The 21,218-nt window shown below is 43.6% G+C and overlaps 1 protein-coding gene and 1 non-coding gene across 5 annotated transcripts in view; one reads left to right on the plus strand and one right to left on the minus strand.

The window, feature by feature from the left end:
- The window catches only part of TENM2 (teneurin transmembrane protein 2), a 1,161,672-nt gene that overhangs the window by 167,998 nt on the left and 972,456 nt on the right, over nucleotides 1-21,218 (minus strand). For all 4 annotated transcript variants that reach the window (XM_045551217.1, XM_045551218.1, XM_045551220.1 and 1 more), the window contains 2 exons: nucleotides 15,586-15,708; nucleotides 1,224-1,429 (listed from right to left, as the gene is read on the minus strand). In XM_045551217.1, the coding sequence (XP_045407173.1) occupies nucleotides 1,224-1,429; nucleotides 15,586-15,708 (329 nt within the window). The remainder of the gene's footprint in view (nucleotides 1-1,223; nucleotides 1,430-15,585; nucleotides 15,709-21,218) is intronic.
- Nucleotides 16,439-16,545, plus strand: LOC123638983. The gene has a single exon (XR_006735553.1). It is a non-coding gene; the product is annotated as a U6 spliceosomal RNA (small nuclear RNA).

Below are 21,218 nucleotides of genomic sequence, written 5' to 3' on the forward strand. Positions count from 1 at the left end.
TGTTTTTTGCAAATGTCCTTTTTATTCTGGCTGGATTTGAGGGCAAATGAGGCACGAAAACCCCACTTGGTTTTTCTCAGGATTTTTAATTCTTATTGGAAAAGAAAATCAAGCTAGGTAGGTGTTAATTCACCCCAAGTGGCATGCATAATAAAACTGCCAGGACAAATTAAAGGAAGAATGAGAGGAAACACATTGAGATCCTTAATATAATTCAATCTCTTCATTCCAAGCACTGGGAATAATCTCACTTTCATGGTGCCAAGGGCTTCCCAAGGAACTTAGTCCAGGGAAGCCACAGAGAAATAGCTGCTGATTTTGGATTACATCACTCTTATCATATATAGTAAGATGCCACCTTTTAAACAAAGTAACCCAATAACGAGAACACCTGAACAGAAAGTACCCAACGATTAACCTCCAGGTCTAGCAAAGGTTCACCAGGTAGAGATATTACCTTTTTGGGGGGAGATAAAATTCATATGATATATTAATAGTTTTTGCTATTTTACAATTCAGTGGTTTTAGTATATTCTCTTTGTTGTGCAAACCATCACAGCTATCTAATTTCAGACCATTTTTTCACCCCCTAAAAAAACCCCATAGCAGTTATTTCTGATTCACAGTTCTCAGCAACCATTAATCTACTTTGTCTCTGTATGGATTTGTCTATTTTTCTGGACAATTCATATAAATGGAATCATGAAATCTGTGGCCTTTTGTGTCTGGCTTCTTTCATACACCATAGTGTTGTCAAAGTCCGTCCATGTTGCAGTATGTAGTGGTAATTCATTCCTTTCTATGTGTGAATAATATTCCATCGTATGGGTATATTACATTTTGGTTATCTATCCATCAGTTGGATGTTTGGAGTATTTCCACTTTTTGGCTATAATGAATAATGCTGTAGTGAACATTGGTGTTTATGTTTTTATAAGAAAATAATGTTTTCAGTTCTCTTTGAGTATATATATATACACCTAGTAGTGGAATTTCTGGGCTATATAGGCAATTCTATCTTTAACTTTTGGAAAAATCGTCAAACTCTTTTGCACAGTGGCTGTGTCATTTTACGTTCTTGCCAGCAATGTACAAGGGTCCTAATTTCTCCACATTCTCACAGACAATTTTTATTGTCCCTCTTTTAATTATAGGCATCTTACTGGCTGTAAAGTAGTATACACATATTTTTAAACACTGGGTCACATCAAACGTGGTCATACCTGGGCATGAGATGGTGGAAGTCCCCTTCTTATGTAAACACCAAAGAGAGCGTCCTTCCCGAGGGAGATGTTGAACTTTAAGAACTGGGGCTGACTGATGTGAATCTGTGACCTCCAAAACACGCCTGGTGGGACTTCTTGTGTCACCCGCCGACCAACTTCTGCTTCGCCACTGTCTATGCTGCTGTTTTTCAATGACCAGGGCACTAGAAAACAGGAATAGATGCCAAGTCAGTGACATCTGTATACACAGTTGTCTCTATATTTCTGTTTAATTACATGCCAAGAGTCTTCTTTTGTTTTAATATTAAGATTAAAGTCATGGCACTTTTTTTTTAAAGTCACAGCTAAAACATTTAGGTTTTAAATAATAAAGCTATAAATTCATGGCCCAGGGCATCTGCAATCTTGGCACAATGCTTTCTAAAAATTCTGTGATTATCCTTTACTAATCAAATATAATAAGACCCAGAGTCTGATAAGTACATGTAAAGCTTCTAACCACCCCGAATGTGACTGCGATGTAAAAATTATCAGCAGGGGAGGGGAGGGTGATGTTAATTTGGCACAAAATTTAATTCTTGTAGCTTTTCTTTATTTCCAGACACAGATAAGTCCAATATACTCTGACATTTTGAACAAAAATCAGTTCAGAATAAACACAACAACTCAGTAGAAAATGAGGACTTGATCTCAGGCAGATCTAATATTAGGTTAGGTCCTTCCCTGAGTTAGAGGGAGGGGTCTGAGAACCACGGAGAAATCACACCTTTCTCTTTTGGTGATATTAATGCATCTTTGCTACGTGATTTGAAATTGCTTATGTTGAAAACATCATTTGCCCACACTCAGCATCCTTTAGGACTTTAAAAATAGGAGCTCCAGAAATGCCTATTTTTAAAGAGGATTTCTTAATAACAATGAACCAGTCAGCACTTCCTATGCTTCCAAGAGTGGTTTCCTTTGCAACCACTCTTGTGACTACTCTTAAGGAAAAACTCAGAGTTATCAGTAGTTGCCCAAGAAAAACAAGCTCATCATTCTCTCTGAGCCTCATTTTCCTTAGCTCTAAAATGAACAAAAAACCTAGCTGAAACCTCGTTGTATAAAGGTCATTTGTGATTCCTTCAAATGGATTCTGAACTCAGCAAGAAATAGAAAATCACATCTTATCATCCTCCTATCTTCTTAAGAACTTGTGAACCAAGTCACCCCAAGCACAGAAAGAATTGAAGTCGTTTCTGTTTTGAGGGTCTTTTTACTTCTGGGGCCACTGGTCTCTTTGGTGACCCTACAGATCTGAAAACTTCTTCAGCCTGATGGGCAAAGGCTGGGAAACAAGCTCCCCCTGCATCCTGCAATGGGTGGACTCTTCTGAAAATATTTATCCATGTTTGTCCACATACATTGCAAAGAGTTTGAACAGTCAGGAGAAATTACAAAATTGCTGAAGACTGGCACGAACAGTGAGCGAGTCTACCCGACGCAGCAGAGATGGCTCTGCTGCTGTGTAGCTACTGCAGCGAGACAAGACTCAGAAGTGATCCTGGTCCTCGCTTTCCTATCTGTAAAATAGAGAGGTGACATTTTGGGCCTTCCATGTCTAAATTTAAAAAAAAAAAAAAACACAGAGTGACTTGAGGATATAAACGATTTTCCTGCCCCTTTTTCTTTAACATGTGAGATGATGATTGATTTTTATTCAGCTCAATAGTAGATCAAATCAAAAGTTGACAGGGCTTAAAATAAAGCAGGAGAATCACTGGTTTGGATCTTAAGAAGAACCCTTTAACCTCTAGGATAATACAACTAGGGAATGGGCTCCTAAGGGAAGTTTGGAAGCCTGTATCACATAACATCTTTAAAAACAAAATAGACAACTAGAAGTCCTAAGTGGATCAGGCCATTAGATGGGGACTAGATGGTTTGCTTGTCAAACATTCTGAACTTTTTTATGTTGGCTACATAGCCAATGGACACTGCATATTTGCCTGCAGGCGGAGGAAGATAGCATCGTGTTTAAGATCAAACACTCTGGGCTGAAACTGCCTTGGTTCAAATCCTAGCTTTGATACTTGCTAAGTGTGTCAACTCGCTGTGCCTCAGTTTCTTCATATGTATAGTTGGAACACTATTAGTGATATTTATTTCATAGAGTTGTTGAGGTTTTAATGAGTTAATCCATGCAAAGCTCTTAGAATAATTTCTAGCACAAAATAAGTATTATTATCATCATCTGTAAGGCCCTATGCCTAAATTGAGTGTTGTTTATTTGGGGGTTTTGCTGAAATAACGGCATGTCCAGGGAGAAACATTTGTTATCACAAGTTGATTAGAAGCTCCGATTACTATAAACTGGAAACTAATTTTTACTTTAAAATGCTACTTTTGATAGATTTCCCCCAACCAGATAAGGCCTTTTGGTGAAGGATAATAATAAAAGGACCCAGTAAGGAAGAGATGTAAAAAAAAAAAAAGAAAAAAGCCCCTGGAGAAGAATAGTTTGGTGGCCTCTGATAGAGACCAAAAGCAACCCCAGCGATCATAATATAGCAACAAGTTACAGAAATGCATTAAAAATAAAAGAGAACTGTAAAGACATGATTTCTCTTTAAACTTAATAAGATGGGCTTTGCTTTACATCTGTTGGGCTTTCAGGGGTTGCTGGGTTAATGACAGGATATGAAAAAGAGGCAGGAAATCAGCACCCACGAGCGCTCTAATCTACTGTGGAAACCTAAATGGATTTTGATAATGTCAAGCCAAATGCAGATGCCGGAGACGTGCAAGGAAGCGGCCTCTTAGCGAGTGGTTGCCGGGAGGAATTCAGACTTGGAGCCTCAAAGGTTTGGTTCTTACAGTAGTGGGATCCCGCTGCCTTTCCTAGACCTCCACTTCCGGACATTGTTTGATCTCAGTAAATTAGCTGCTACTACCAATGAGTACAGGCTACCTTCTCAGTAGCCACATCACCCTCTAGGGTTTTAGATGAGCCCCTCCTCCTGTCCCATCCACTAAATAAGGCAGTGACCCTGGGTGATGAAGTACAAGTTTTGGAGTCAGATAGAACTGGGTTCAGTTCCTGACTCTAGTTCTTCCATGCTGTGTGACCTCTAGCAATTTGCTTTACCTCTCTGGGCCTCCAGTCCATTTTCTGTAAAATGGGAGAAATAACACTAACTTACCTCATGTGAGTAACAAGTGGAAGTACACAAAGAAGAGTCAGCACATAATAACAGCAAAATAGTTGCTAGCTTGTTACATGGAATGAAATAAAAGAATGAACAACTCTATGGGAATGCATCTGGCTTTCTTTTTACAGTAAAGAATTTTCTAAAAGTCAAAAAAATTGTGTGTGTACATGTAATATATAGGTATGTATATATGTGCATACATATGTATATATTTCTCTATCAAGAGCCTAATTCTTCTAGAATAGACTTAACCGTGGGAACAGGCTTAAAGTTGGGAGTCAGGGCGTGATCCAGGTCAAGTGCACCTTCACACTGAAGTTCATTTCCTTTACAACACCATCCCTAACCCCCATCTGCACCCAGATAAATAGTTCTTTCTCTGTGTTTTCACAGCATTTACATTTAACTCTACTGCAGCCTTTAGCAGCTGTTGTTAGGTACAGTAACTGACTCTCACTAGCTAGCCACTGTGCTCCCTGAGGTTAGGAAGAGCTGTGGACTCATCTCCGGGTTCTCTAAGCTTTGCCCCTGGTGATCACGTGTGATCCATAAATGCTTATTGAACTGGATCAGCCTCTACCAGCCCATCTAGGGGGGTATTTTAACGAACCCCCCAGTGATGACTGGGTGAAATGAGAGCCTTAAGGAAGATTTACTTTGAAAAGCTGCATATAAACTGAACTTTTGTTTTTTAAATAAAATAACCTTTTGAAAGTACTATTATGAAATTTACTACCTAAAGAACCTTCCTTGTGGATCCTTTTGAAGAGTCATGAGTAAATGCTTAATTTATCTTTTGTGTCCAATCTTATAAGTAAACAAACAAACCAGGAGAGGTAGAATGCAGTGGAAAAGTCCTTAGATTGAGAGCCAAGAGTCAGGAGTCCTGGTCCTGATATTTAATGACCTTGGACCTTTTGTGGAAGGAACAGGTATAAACAGACCATTCTGTTGATGAACTTCCATCCTTGTTACTAAGCAGCTTGCTAGGTATAGGTAGGTCTAGCTCTTGAAGTCTCAACATCCTAAGCTACATAAGAGTGGTTTGGACCCAAAGATATCTTAAATGGCATTTCACTCTAGCCTATTGTGGTCTCAGAGGGGGTAAAGAGGGTCATCTCTGGGTATATGCTACGGAGAATGTGTGTGTTTGGTGGTTGGGGGGGGTGTCAGCAGGAAGGAGGAGAGATTACTAGGAAGCATTTATGGTTGATTAATTTACAGGTGACTTCACTTGCAACAAACTTGATTTATGTAACATAAGAAATCCATACTGTTAAACAGCTAGTGACTGCTTTCCAACTATACTCTCCAGGTGTGTAACTGAATTATGCTTTTTTATAGAGGGTTTTTCAATTTTCCCCCACATATGTGAACGTGTGTGACACAGTCTCGCATCACTTAATAACAGGGATACATTCTGAGAAATACATCCTTAGGTGGTGATTTTGTCACTGTGCAAACATCCCAGAGTGCACTTAGACAAACGTAGATGGCAGAGCCTGCTACACCCCTAGTCCGTATGGTATGGCCCATTGCTGCTAGGCTGCAAACCTGGATTGCGTGGTATTGACTGAATACTGTAGGCAACTGCAACACAATGGTGAATATTTGTGTATCTAAACATAGAAAAGCTACAGGAAACATACTTTATGAAAGATAAAACATGGTACACATGCATTGGGCACTTACCAGGAATGGAACATTCGGGGCTGGAAGTTGCTCTGGGTGAGTCAGGGAGTGAGTGGTGAGTGAATGTGAAGGCCTAGGGCATTACCTTACACTCTTGTAGACTTTGTAAACACTGTACACTTAGGCTACATTGAATTTGTTTTAAAAAAGTAATTGTGCTATAACGTCATGATGACTATGTCACTAGGTGACAGGAATTTTTCAGTTCCATGACAATCTTATGGGACCACTGTCGTATATTCTGTCAATTGTTGACTGAAGTGTCCTTACGCAAAGCATGACTGTATTTAATTTATAGACCTCATTCAAATTTGTCAATTGCTGCACTAATATTCCTTACAGTAAAAGAAAAAAGGTTTTTGCCTATATACTTTTTAAAAATCTTGAAAATGTGTATAACTTTTGTAATTTTAAAAACAATGAAAAAGAGGAAAATGTGCAACTACTGCCACCAAAGAGATAAAAAGAAATTGCTTCGGCCAGCGTGGAACTCTATCACTGGAGGTCGAGTCCCTGGGCTGGCGTCCAGGAGTATAGATCTCTGCTGTTCTCTACGGTCAAACAACAGCATCAAAGCCAGGCTGTCCCACAGATGAGGACTTGAACCTGGGCTCACCCCTGCCATGCCTGCTGTTCTAGGGCCACCAAAATGGCTAGTCCCTAACATGACACCACTGAGAGGCAGATAGCAAGGAAACAGTAACTAAGGTTTCTAACTTTACCCACAGGTTGGGTATCCTTATGCTGAGAAGTTTAGAGACCTCAAGGAGACAGTATTGCACAGTAGAGCTGGTCAGTCCTGGGTTTGAATCTTGGCTCTGATGACCTGACAGCTGTGTGCCTTTGGGTTAATTGCCGCCCTCTCTGAGTCTGTCTACTCATCTTTATAATGGAGGTGCTTCTGAGGATTAAACCAAGTGGCACGTTGTACCTGACTTGTAGGTGCTTCCACATCTTTCTATCCTATCTGTGGCAGTGCCACCCAAAATCAGCTGTAACTTCTCATCTTAGATGTGGAGGGTAAATTTATGATGGTCTACTTGAAAATATAGGCTACCTAGCATAGGCATTAAAGAGGGCCAGGAGGTGCCGTGGGCCTTAATGAAATAGGCATTTTTCCAGAGCAGCTGAAAGCAATACACAATGAAGGGCTGGTACGTCCACAGTTAGGGGGAGGGCAGTGCAGGTCACATGTGTTAAGATATGATGGCCAGAGAAAATGAAGTCACAAGTTCATTCACTCCAAACTGCTGGTGTTGATGTGTGCTCTAGCTCTGTGGCCTCCAGTCCCCAGGCCACGGACAGGTACTGTCAGGAACCAGGACCCCCAGGGAGGTGAGCGGTGGGTGAGTGAGCGAAGCTTCATCTGTATTTTCAGCTGCTCCCCATCGCTCCAATCACTGTCTGAGCTCTGCCTTCTGTCAGATCAGTGGCTATATTAGATTCTCATAGGAGCGTGAACCCTACTGTAAATTGCACATGTGAGGGATCTAGGTTGTGGCTCCTTATGAGAATCTAATGCCTGATGATCTGAGGTGGAGCTGAGGTGGTGATGCTAGCACTGGGGAGTGGCTGCAAATACAGATTATCATTAGCAGAGTGTTTTGGCTGCACAATAAATGTAATGCACTTGAATCATCCTGAAACCATTCTCCCCTCCCCGGTCTGTGGAAAAATTGTCTTCCATGAAATTGGTCCCTGGTGCCAAAAAGGTTGGGGACCACTGCTCTAGCTGCTTCTCACGTGGGCAACTCTGTGCAGCCTGCTCTAGTAAAAAGCAGCCAGATTGTATTTATTTAACAATGATCAATGAATGTCCTAAGCAATGTTGGGTGGGTCATTTATGCATTCATACTTTCACGCAATGAATATTTATCAAGCATCTACTCCACTACTAGGTAATCTCTGGTCAACATCAGAGCTGGGGTATATGTCATATTCCCATCATCCCTTATCCAGGCAGTGTACAGCCCAGGGTCCCACGGCCTCAGTTTGGGATTGAATTTGGAGTATCAGGAGAAGATGCATAAATGGCATCCTGTGTTCATTCTGTGAAAGCCTGGCCAGTATGGTTGGGTTCTGGACAATGCCGGACATGGCATCCTGGCAGCAGGACCAAGTCCAGCCCACATCTCCCAGAGCTGGGGCTTCCATGGCAAACGTTTCTGTCTGTCCATGAGCTGCACAGTGAAAAGTGGAGATGATCATTTTGCCCTGAGAAGCAGATGCTTAAGACACAATGGTTCATCTCTAGCTTAAAGATGAGATTTCTGAGCTTTTAGAGCCAACACTCTAAAGATCAATTTTACAGGACAGTCCAACTCTGTAACTCCATGGAAGATTGCTCATGTAAATGTGAAAGTATTGCCTATTTCTGAAACAGGTACCTAAAATTTCAACCAGTTAAATAAGACGGATGTCGGGCAAAACGACAGCCTTCCATAGCCACATTAGGGGCTAATCATTTCAGAAAATGTTGCCATAATTCATTTATGGAAACAGTGAAACTATTCCCCAAACAAGTGATAAAGGGAATGGACTCATAGTCATATCGGGGAAATGAAGCCTCATATTAATACTTTCTAACTCAACCCAACTCCGGAGGCCTCAGCATAAATCTGCCTTGCAGATTATCCTGCCTCACATATTTTTATCTATTGCAAATAAAGTTGAATCCAGAATATTGCTACAGTCATTACACCTCACTTCCATTTATTTGGGAATCAGGACAACCATCTGAGGGTTCTGTTTAACCAATGGATAAGTGAAAAGATTTTTCTAAGGACCTTAGATGCACTGACCAAGAACATAGCTCATCTGAGACAGCAGCAGCTCCACAGCTCTCCCCTGCTGGTGGCTGCTCTCCTGCAGGGACAGAGCACCATCCCGAAGTCACTGCACCTGTGACGGTGTTCGCGTCATCACACAGCAATGATGCTTTTTATAAAATCCTTCAGCTCTTGGGACTATACGTGGCCTTTACATCTTCTGAAACCTCAATTTGTTGCCTTAGATAAAAACAGTCAACTCTTTGCCACTAGGAGTGTTAACAAATATTTATAGCTCTGTTTGGGTGAACTTGCTTCTACATTAACATGTAGTTTAGTTTACTAATAATGTTGATAGTAGCTACAATGTATTGAGTGGTTATTACTAGCCACATCATCTCCTGGTACCCTCATAATTTTTCCCATTTTCCAGATGAAAAGACTGAGGTTCATGGAAGGTAAGTGACTTGCTTAGGGTCACACAGCTCTTTAACGGTGGATCTGGGATCAAAAGCCACGTTTGATGAACTCTGAAACCCACATATCTAACCACTATGCTGAATGCATTTCAGATCCTGTGCTATGCACAGTCATCCCTTGCAGTCTGCAGGGGATGGGTTCCAGGACCCCTGTGGATACCAAGATCTGTGGGTGCTCAAGTCCTTTATATGAAATGGTACAGTGTTTGCTTATAACCTATGCATATCCTCCCATATGTTTTAAATCATCTCTGGATTACTTATAGTACCTAATACAATGTATATGCTATGTAAATAATGTTTGTACTATATTGATTTTTATTTGCGTTTTTTAATTGTTTTTTTTCCCCCAAATATTTTCCTTTCTTTTTTCTTTTTCTTTCTTTTTTTTTTTTTGAGACAGAATCTCACTCTGTTGCCCGGGCTAGAGTGTCCTGGCGTCAGCCTCGCTCACAGCAACCTCAAACTCCTGGGCTCAAGCGATCCTCCTGCCTCAGCCTCCTGAGTAGCTGGGACTATAGGCATGCGCCACCATGCCCGGCTAATTTTTCTATATATATTTTTAGCTGTCCATATAATTTCTTTCTATTTTTAGTAGAGATGGGGTCTCGCTCTTGCTCAGGCTGGTCTCGAACTCCTGAGCTCAAACAATCTGCCCGCCTCAGCCTTCCAGAGTGCTAGGATTACAGGCGTGAGCCACTGTGCCCGGCCCCCAAATATTTTCACTCTGAGTTTGGCTGAGTCTGTGGACATGAAACCTGAGGCTACGAAGGGCTGACTATACATAGGATACACAGAGGGAAGTATTCAGAGAGCAGAGCCCAGATCTCTGGGTGTACCAGTTAACTCTGAGAGTGTGGCAAGTGCAGAGGGGGGCATATTGGATCTCTTTATCAAAGCCCGTGTAAAGCCACCATGACGCTGTGTGCAACGGAAACCATGCAACATAGAATGGGGCCGTGGGTGGCCATCAGATGCAAAACCCCACCAACGTGGTACACATAAGTGGCAGCCATCTGTAACAATGCAGAATAACATGGCCTCCAAAATGAGGGAGTTGCTGTGTCGGTGGTAGGCAAGTTGGTATATTTGCCAGTAGACATGCAGTAATGGGATGTTTGGCTCAAATATAATGACCCTTAGCCCTTATGGGAACTTCACTGACTTTGGAAAAGCCCCATGTAGGGAAGTGATCATTCTGAAACCCTGGGCTGTGTTCATTGAGAGGCTGATGAGAGCCAGAGGAAGAATTTACCAACCTCCCTGCTAATCTGGCTCCTACTACCATGCATTAAGCCAACTAGTAAAAATCATTATGAAGTTTCTGCTGAAAGGGCAAGTGTAGAAAAACATGTTTCTAAACAGAATAACAGTCTTTGCCATTTTTTTCCAACTTGCATACCATCTGGAAATTCTGATTTTTTTTTTTTTTCAAAGGGTAGGAAAGAAATGTGCTCCAGGCACAAATAAATGTTTACAGCTGAGTTATAAACCGAGAATGGTAGGGCTTAAAACAGACAGGCTGGCAGTGATGGAACTCAAGCTGGAAGGAGACAAGTAGGCTGTGGGGAGGAGGCCAGCTCATTCGACACACCGGCCTTTGGAATAGGAAGTCCTGCTTCCCACTGACCTCATCAAGCAAATGTTTGGGAAGAAATCCTGATCTGGGTTTTTTTTTTTTAATTCTTAGAAGGTAAAGGAAAAAGATGAAGTGGTATTACTGTCTATCATGACATTCTGCAGGCAGTCTTCACCTTTGGAAAATACAGCATCCCCTAAGAAGTGGAAGGCTGTTTGTTAAATGCACCAGCTGAGAGATGGAATGATGACATCAGTGACAATAACCGAGATTCGTTAAACACTTAAGTGCCTGATACTACATGCAATGTTTTACAAGGGTTATCTCATTTATGCTGGACAGCAAGCTTATAAAGGACTTCCATTTCACAGATGAGGAATTAGAAGCTGAGAGAGGATAAATGACCTGCTCATGGTCACGCAGTTGCTAAATGATGGAGTTGCTGTTTGTATCCAGACCAGCTCCAGACTCCTATATTACAGAGGATCTCTTAATGCAAAGCTACCAAGAATATATTATAACCAGTACTTGGTCAAGAAGGGAAAACTGATGTATTGGGAGTTTGGTCTTTCTCTCTGGTCTCCTATATTTTGGGTAGTTAGAGAAAAAGTTCTAGAAAAGTAGAAATGGGTTTGGGAATGATCTAGAGTAATCATAAAATTTTTGTTGTTGTTGTTAAGGGCCAGATAGTGAATATTTTAGGCTTTGTGGGCCATGCAGTCTCTGTTGCAACTACTCAGCTCCACCATTGTATTCTGAGAGCAGCCACAGACAACAGGCAAGTGAATAGGCATGGCTGTGCTCTAATAAAACTTTATTTACAATAACAGGCAGCTGGCCAGATTTGGTCCATGAGATGTAGTTTGCTGACCCTTGATAGAGAAGACACCTTGAATTTAAAATGAGTGATATGTCTTGAGAATGATCCAAGCAATTCTACTTGGGAGTTTATTCTTTCTTAAAATTTATGCACTAATTGGGTACATACAATGTGCCCTCTGCAATTCCTTGTATACCCTGTCTCTGGGCCTAGCCAGTCAAACTGGCTTCCCTTATGTTATCCGACCAGGTCAGAATACCGTATTGAATCTTCATTCTCAAGTCTTATCTAATCCCAGATCTATAGAAAAAGTGCTCCATGCCCTTGTAATGAAGATATATGAGTTCATTCCATTTAACATAGAAATACACACAAGATGGTGAGTGATCCTGGCAGGCTGTGTGCTCCCTCTTCTTTTTGTGAAACCCAACAACCGTCCACGTTAAGGTTTAATTGAAGGAGAGCTGGGAAAAAAAAAAATAAACCCTGGACAACAACAAATGGAAAAGGGAAAGGAAGACAAAGCCCAAAGAACACACTCTCCCAACTAATTAATCAAGTGCTTTGTTTCCACTAACATATCAGAGTGTGTAGGCTGCCCTGTCTATTAGATTCGTTTCCAAACCTGAAGAGTGTAAATACTCCTAAAGACCAGGTAATGAAATCTCTATTGATGGGCTACCTTAGATGGGACTCGCATGCCTGTGTTTTGCTTACATTTTAATTTGCTCCTGTTGGATACTCACCCAGTAATTGCTTAATAAGATTAACCTCCTTGGCAATGTGTTGTGTATCTTGATTAAAACATTATTGGACTGAAAGATTATTGTATACCGCAAAAAAATGGAGGGGGTGTTATTTAATTAACTTATTGCCAATATATCTTGATTGTCTCTTTGAAACACTGGAAAAGTAGTCGATTGGAATTGATTCGCGTTGTCTAAATGTATAGAATTGGGTGGAGGGGAGCTGGGAGGTCACTGGGCACAGAAATTCAAACTCAAGGTCACTTTGGACAAAAGAGATAGGTGTGTAGGAGAAAACTGCAGCCTTTCTAGTCATTTTATAAGTCACTCTTTAAAACAACTTAGGAAGAAATCTGATTATCTTTAGTCATCTGCTGAGTACCATTTCGGTGTTCAGAAAGGAAGTGTTTTGAGTTTTATTTCATCTTTAAGCAATGTTAAATTTTCACACTTTTTCGTATGTATCCTATTGACAAAATTCACTGGACAGTGATATGGCAAACATTTTGTCTGTCTCATAACTCATTTGGAAAATATCTGAACTTGTGATGCTATGCAACTCACATGACATTTCCAAAAACATGTTGCACACGAGGGAAAAAATTCTAGTCTTTCCAAAGACACAATGGAAAGTGTTTCTTCATTTGTTAATTTACAGACACGTCCTCTTAGGACCTATTCTCTAGGGGGAAGTTTTCTTCTGCCTCCTGCCCAGGCTGGTACGGGAAGCAAAAGCGTGGTGGGGAATGGAGCTTAATCACAAAGGGGAGGGGGGCTGATCTTCACCGATGGGGACCAGGGCAGGCCAGTGATTCCCATGTGTGGAGGACATGATTTAAAAAGCATTTGTTGGCCGGGCGCAGTGGCTCAGGCCTGTAATCCTAGCACTCTGGAAGGCCAAGGCGGGTGAATTGTTTGAGCTCAGGAGTTCAAGACCAGCCTGAGCAAGAGTGAGACCCTGTCTCTACTAAAAATAGAAAGAAATTATATGGACAACTAAAAATATATAGAAAAAATTAGCTGGGCATGGTGGTGCATGCCTGTAGTCCACCCAGCTACTCGGGAGGCTGAGGCAGGAGGATCGCTTGAGCCCAGGAGTTTGAGGTTGCTGTGAGCTAGGCTGACGCCAGGGCACTCTAGCCCAGGCAACAGAGTGAGACTCTGTCTCAAAAAAAAAAAAAACCAACAAAACCATTTGTATATAACTTCCCAGTGTATACACACATAAAATATATCCCTGTGCCAGCTGACAGAATATGCATATTCACTTCAAATGTACATTCTGCATTCTTCTGAAGGGGTGGGGTGCTGACTTGAAGAGTAAAGGACACTCATGGATAAAACATATCAGAGACCCCCTGAAGCAGGTTTTCCAAGGGCAGCACCGTTGTCATTTGGGACAGAGATAATTCTTCATCAGAGGGGGCTGTCCTATGTATTGTAGGATTTTCACACTATCTCTGACCTCTACCCATTAGATGCCAGTCCCACTCCCCTCCAATTCTGACAATCAAAAGCGTCTTCAGACATTGCCAAACACCCAGGCTAAGAACCACTGCCGTAGAGAAAACTGAAAGAGTGGATGGGGTTAGGAACTGGAGGTGAACAGATTCCAAACCTGAGGCTAATAAATTTGGCTCTGGGCTTTTTGGTCAGCTAAGGCAAAATGTACTTTTCATATTTCGGTCTAGTTTTACTTACCCAGTAATGGAAAGCATATAATTTCATCCTCAGATAAAACTTTTTCATGCTTACTTAAAGGTAATTTAGTATTATGATCATGACAGATGAGTAGAGCGATTCTTAAAGACGGGATAAAAAGACAAAAAAGTCATACTCGAAGCATTAGGACAGCTCTGGGGAGAATAATTTAAGCAGCATTAGCATCTCAGGATGACTAATGTACATCTCTGAGGGCGGATGAATTCCAGAATCTTCTCTGTGGAAAATGACTGATCTAAGGAAAACTCCAGCATCCTGCCCAAAGCTGCACAGGGCATCTGAGTTCAAATTTGTACCTGCTCACTTGTTTGCTTTTGGATAAGTTTCTATAACGTTCTGGGCCTCAGAATCTCAGAGATAAATTCCTTTAGAGTTGCTGAAGTTACACAATGCTATGCCTGGCACAGAATAGCTGCCTAAGAAATGCTGCTTCCTTTTATCTTCTTTGAAATATCCCTGTGGGGTATTTTCGGAAATGTGGGGCTGAACTGGCCGTGTGTGCTAAGAGGCAGGGTGGAAGACTGCGTGTTTGGAGAGACCCTTCAATACAATCTCTCTCGTTTGCGACTTCCATCCTGAAGTGAGCACACCCTGCCACGTGCCAGCCTGGCTAACTGTGCCATTGGCTGTGCGTGTTGTTTAATTGCTCCATGTCCCCACCTCCCCACGGTTCTGTTTTCTCTCCCCCTTCTTAGCACCTTGTTAGCACTTGTTTTTTTTTTTTCCTGCAAGTATAGAGTTGCCTGATTGCTTCAATAAACATTTCTATTGTCCCCTTCACTGTTCTGAGAAGAGAAGCTTTGTTGCCGAGTTGTCAAAACTCCTTTCTATTCCCCCTGAAAGCAGAACAGCTCCACAGCTCTGAGCCTTTCTCTTTCATGCCAAGCCAGGCACGCTCCCTCCCCAGGGAGGCTGGATGTCTCCTCCTGGGAGAGGGACCCAGTCTAGTGGCATGTGCTGCCTGCTGCTCTCTGCCTTCTGATTAGGCAGGACTTTCTCCTGCTGCTGCTGCTGCTGCCGCTCCAGCTGCTGCTGTTGCTGCCGTGGCTGCTGCTTCTGCCCAGGCCCTGGGATGCTTTCAAGTAGCTCGAGACGGTGCCAGTTGCTGCAGATAGCATAGGTATGCACATTGCTTCGAGCAGGCACCGTGCCAGCTCCGAGTGATCCAGCCAAACACAGCTAACAGACAGGAACAGCAAACAGCTTTTAACGGGGGCACCTATGAAAGGCAACGATTTTTTTTCCCCTTTCTTTTTCTTTTTGCATACCTTCCAAGATTTGGATTAGAAAGCCTGAACCAGCCGGTGAGAGCCCTGAATTTTCCTGTGACCTCAAGAGGGCAAGCAGCAGCTGTAACCTCACCTTTGCCTCCAGATGGCATTGTTGCCACATCATCGTTTCCTGGTAAGCCGGTCCTTATCCCATTGTTAAAGGTGTGTCCATCTGCCGGCTGGAGTTGCCAATTGAGTCCGAGCAGATGCATTGCTGCAGGAGAGACAAAGTAATGAAAATATGAATAGATAATTCAGCAATGCAAATGTCAAGGGGGAGGGCCAGGTGCCTTTTTCCAAGCGATTGCCTTTTAAGGAAGCTGCAGTTCAAAAATGGCTCGCCCCGGGCCGCAGGGATTAGCTAAATACAGAAAGGCTGTGGATCTGGGTGGTGAGGGCTCCTCCTTCGGTGCTTCTGCTCAAAGTCTTCGGGGGAGATCTCTCCTGGGGGGTGGAGGAGGGAGGAGAAAACTTTGCCCAGCTCTTCGAAATGGTGCCACCCCAGAGGGGAAACGGCCCCCCTGGAATCAGGGTACAGCGGAGAGGACTGCTCCATCGCATCCATCCTTTCCTGCACTCTGGACACAGTTGCTTTCAGACAGCGGGTCCAGGGGCACTGGCAAGATGGGTTTCCCCAAACTACACGCTCAAAATGTCAGTCAGCTTCAAAGGTGGCTACCCAAAGGGTACCTGCCTGTTGGTCTACTCTACCTGCTTTGCAATATCAATGCAGCTAGGGGATCTGAAGTGCTACGGGCCCATTGCAAAGCCTACCTCCCTGACTATTTCAGACTCTGAAAACGTCTTTCCTTCCCACCCCTCTTCATGATAAGTGGATACCTTTCAGCGCATTGTGGAAAAGCTTAGGGTGGGAGTAGGGTAGTGGAATGGTGTCCTTTCCTGAAAATATTAATATTGTTTCTTCTCTCTCTCTCTGTCTCTGCCTCTCACTTTACCAGAGATGTATATTAAAATTGGAACGATACAGAGAAGATTAGCATGGCCCCTGCGCAAGGATGACACACAAATCCGTGATATAAAAAAAAAAAGAAAGGAATGAGACAAGGAGTTCTGACGCACTGCCTCTTCTTTGCTAAGGAAGTGAGCACATCGGCAGAAGTCTTCCCCTCCATGTGCTCCTCAAAGCTCCCAACAAACTTCTGGTCTTCCTTGTCACTCTGCCTGTGCCAACTGCCCACAAAGGGATCAGCAAACTCAACACATACTTATTCCTGATGGCTCTCGTCTTTACTAAGTGCAACGAAAGGCAAACCCCACCACCTGTATTCTTGCAAAGCCCTTATGTCAGAAATGCTCCATTTGCGAATAAATAAGGAATTCATTGCCCTGCACGTTTCCCGTCCCAACAATACCGGCGCCACGTCTGGCATTTGCAAGTGGACACAGGTTGACGCCGTTGCTGCGTTTCCATCACCGCAGGAGAGAAAGGGCTGTTGACAGGGAAAGGTTTGGAGTTTGACGCGGGGATGGGAGAAACAATTAACCACAGGAAACACAATTAACAATGCTTAGGAAATTGTTCACACGGCAATTAATTCTGCATGCTTACTACCACTTAAAGTCAGGCTGCGTTCTATTAGGGTTAAAAAAACCCATCTTCAAACCGTGCGGCTCAGACGGATGGCTGCAGATGGAGGTGGCGAGGTGGCCCCGTGTGTGTTTGTGCGTCCCACGGACACTCTACTCCATCCTAGACCCGTGGCTCCCTTCTATACCTTCCTCTGACGGACGGGGCCCACGGTCGCCACTTCCCGAGATGATAAATACTCATAAGAATAAGTGACATTTCCTGTACACTTTCTGCCGGGGTAACACCTAATTTTCTCCTGTAGTTTATGTTATATTTAGGTCACCTGCTTGAAGAGACCAGATTCCGCCGCCTCAAATAATGACATATTTTCACTGTACAGAGGTCAGGAAATGAGAACTCATCGTGGCGGCTTCGAGATAAGGATAGCTTCTGATTTGTAATTACCAGGTGAAGAGAGCCAAGGAATTAGCTATTTTTAAATGATTTTTTTCTTAAAAAATGTGATACTATTAGGTTAGCGGGGCTTGCCTCGAGCCAGCAGCTGCTGCGCTGGAGATTCGGTTCTTCCAAGGAGGGTCTCTCTGTGTTTTAAGACAGACGCCGACTGCTACCGCAGGTGTGTAGCTGAGGCCCACGCCTAACAAAGCTTTGATTTCTACGTCTTTGGTAGGAAGCGGTGGGTCCTGTCAGGGAAAGACGACAACCTCCCCAATGCCCCATGCATGTGAAAAGTCTTGTCAAAACCGCTCTGCTCTTACAGTGCTCCGTCTTGTCACTCCAAGGTGCAGAACATATTGCAGCCGTCAGCTCTGGGAGAGCAGCAGGGAAACAATAACCCCGACGTCACCGATCACGAGGACATTCGTGCGACCGAGCTCCGTTTTCAAGCATTTCTTCCCACCTGACCCCCCCCCACCCTTTTTTTGTTTTGGGTTCCATGGCATCTCCTTATTAAAAAGAAACGTATTCTGAAAAGAAGAAAACTACAGATGAGGTGGAAAGAGTGAGGGTCAGAGCATACCAGTAACTTCTCAGACAACTCCCAGAAGGGAAAAGAAAAATAAGAAAGCGAGATGGAGATGGGAGAAGGGGAAAAGCCAGATCTGCCGAGCGTGAGACCTGTCCTCCCAGCAGGAGCAACTCGACAAAAATGAAACTCAAGTTTGGGCATATTTTCTGTTGTTGAATTGAACGTTAAGTAAATAAGTGAGAATTATATCAGGGGTATAACCACCTTCTCTTGTTTTCTAGGGGTGTCTGAAATAGGTTTTTATTGGCACTTCTGTTTTTGTTTTTTCTCCCTTGATCAGCTATTCCTTCTCTCTTACTTGAGTAAGAAGATGAGACTGCATCTCTGGCCTGTAGGGAGGGACTGCAGTGTCCTAAGGATGGAGACCCAGGGGACCTGTGAAGTAAATGAGCTTCCTGACTAACGAGAACCCATTTCTTATTCTGATCCTGATTTGCTCTATGGCTTGGGCTGAGAAATCAGTCTCTCAGTCTCTCCCTTTACCTTTTGTAAAGGTTTTCCTTTGCAGGTAGAATAATGTCTCCTTAAGGGCCAGAGAGAGGTTATGCATTTGCAACCCCCAGAAGGTCAGCCGGAGAGTCTTGAATATAAAAGGCACTCCCTGGATGTTTATTAGAATAGATAATGATACCTGGGGGCAGATTCAGGGGGCTGGATTGAAGGACATTATGCACTTCTAGATAAAAGAGGACACAGTGCCAAGGTGTCAAGGATGTGATGAAACGGCGCTGGTAGCCACGTGGACTCGTCTGCAGAGGGAAGGCTATTTTGATTATCAGTATATCCATACCTGCTGCCAATCATTGGACCTCTTCTATGGCCAGGTACCATAGCAGACATTCTACAGATACCTCAAGAGTCTCATCTTGGGCCAGGAGCAGTGGCTCACGCCTGTAATCCCAGCACTTTGGGAGGCCAAGGATGGAGGATCACAAGAGCCCAGGAGTGTGAGGTTGAGGTGAGCTATGATGATTGCACTGTAGCCCAGGCAACAGAGCAAGACCTTGTCTCCAAAAAACAAACTAAAAAAAGAGTCTTAAGATTCACAGGGAGATACTACCCTAATCCCCATTTCACAGATGAGGAAATGGTTGACCGTGAAGTTTGACCACAGGGGGATTTCAGAATCAGAAGGAAATTACAGTGGGAGGTAGTTATCTGCTTCATACTTCATAGTGATCCAGTTACCAATTCTATGGACAATAGAGTTCCCCCCACCCCCAGTGACCTTGACCTTGGCTAATACATTTATTCATAAGGAAAGTAGGAAATGCCATTTTTATACAATAGATCTGTGCATTCCTTTAAGTTTTACTGGGTTAGGATCCTTTCTGAAATCCAGCCAGAAAGAATTAGCATGTATTTTGGGCTACTATATTTGTTTCTATGAACAACAAAAAATAGCTCTTTAAACATTATGTCATAATACTTCCAATTTTAATCTACTCTCAGAGCTGACTTAGAAAGCTGAGAAACCTCAGAGTAGCCAGTTATTGCTGCTTCATCTTAAGATTTCATGTAAATGCTGGACCCATCAAGAGATCTTGGATGCACCGGGATGGTTCCCTCCCTGCCCACCCCCCCCCACGAATGCTCCAGCAGGTCACCCCAAAAGGCCTGGTTCAGACCATCTTAGGATCAAAAGTGCAATGAGTTTGGGAGGCCCTCCCTCTAACGTTACTCCCCCACCACGGACGGCCACAGAGTACAATTCATCATGATTTGACAGGCTCCGCTCCAGAGAGACCCTCAGATGAACACGGGGGCTCCTTGGGTCAGCAAGGATGGGACACAGAAGGGCTCCAAGTGGAAGCTAGTGGAATCCAGGTGGCAGCTGGGAAACCAGCCACTGAAAACACAACAGGCAGCCAAACTCTGCACGTCTCCCTCTGGCTAATTGGAGAAAACTTTCATCAAGTGCTGACAAGGAGCCGAGGCGGGATGGCCGGACCACACACAGATCCCGGTTTCAGGATTTCAGTAAGAATAATAAACAGCTCTACCTGGCCTATTAGGGTGTGATGTTTTCTTATAGAAGTTGCTGTCGTTTTTGTGCCAGATGGGCCCCAAAAGAAGTACTCAGAGGGAGCCAACAGCAAGAGCAAGGTCATGGGTGGGGTTGGTTGCAGGCCACTGAGAATTCTCCAGCAACCACAGCGACAGGGAGATTCCAGGCCCGGGAAAGTGGCAGCTTGGAATGGGGGTTGTCTGAACTAGCAATTAGGGTATGTGTGGGCCCTGCTGGGTGCCATTTAGAACCTTCCATGGTCCTTGGCTGGCAGAGGACCAACCTGACAAGAGAGTCAATCAATATGTCAGCGATACTTCCCAGCGAGCGGCTCAGCCCCTGCTTGTCAAAGAGGGCAAACATGGAGCCCACGGCTGCTCTGTGTTTGCTGAGTAGGCCCCCAGGAGCAGGGGTATCTTTAAAGATCAGGCTTGTCGATATATAACCCGAGGAGGAGATTGGGCTTTCCCTTTGAAAATGGAAGACCTCGGGCCAGGCAGAGCTTAGGGAGCGGGAGGAGGGAGCCAAGCCTGCTGGCTCTTGGGGCTCAGCGTGCCGTCAGATTCACGAGGACCTTGGAGACGAGGGCAACGCTCGTTCAGAGACCAAGTAGGACGACGGGAAGGGTCAGAGCTGGGTCTCCCTGCCTTTGCGCCAGCCAATTAAGTCAACAGTGCCAGGGCTCCTATGGGAAATGCAGCCAATTCCAAAAGTGCCACCGCGGAGAGGAGAGAACCACAGTGGAATAATCAGGGCTAACATGCGCAACTGCTACCCCTGAGCTTGAACGGGCAGCCGTAAAGGCCCCTTCGCAGTCAGCAGTGAAAATCAACACATGTAAACGAGTCTCCTCAATGATGCCGGTGACATTTGTTCTGACAGTGTGCCGTGTATCGGGCTAATTACTTTACAGGCAGTGTTTATTCAATTTACATCATTCGGCAAATATTTATTGAGCACCCACTGTGTGTGAGGGGTGTCCTAGGTACCAGGAACAAAGCAGTTAATAAAAAGTCTTTGCTGTCATGGAACTTAAATTCTAGTGGGAGATGAAACATGTAAGTGAAAAGCAGTAATGGGGGTAGAGAATTGAAAGTATTGTTTTTTTCCTCTCTAGTATAGACTGGGTCAAGG

The sequence above is a fragment of the Lemur catta genome, chromosome 5 (assembly GCF_020740605.2).
Source record: "Lemur catta isolate mLemCat1 chromosome 5, mLemCat1.pri, whole genome shotgun sequence".
Lineage (NCBI taxonomy): Eukaryota > Metazoa > Chordata > Mammalia > Primates > Lemuridae > Lemur > Lemur catta.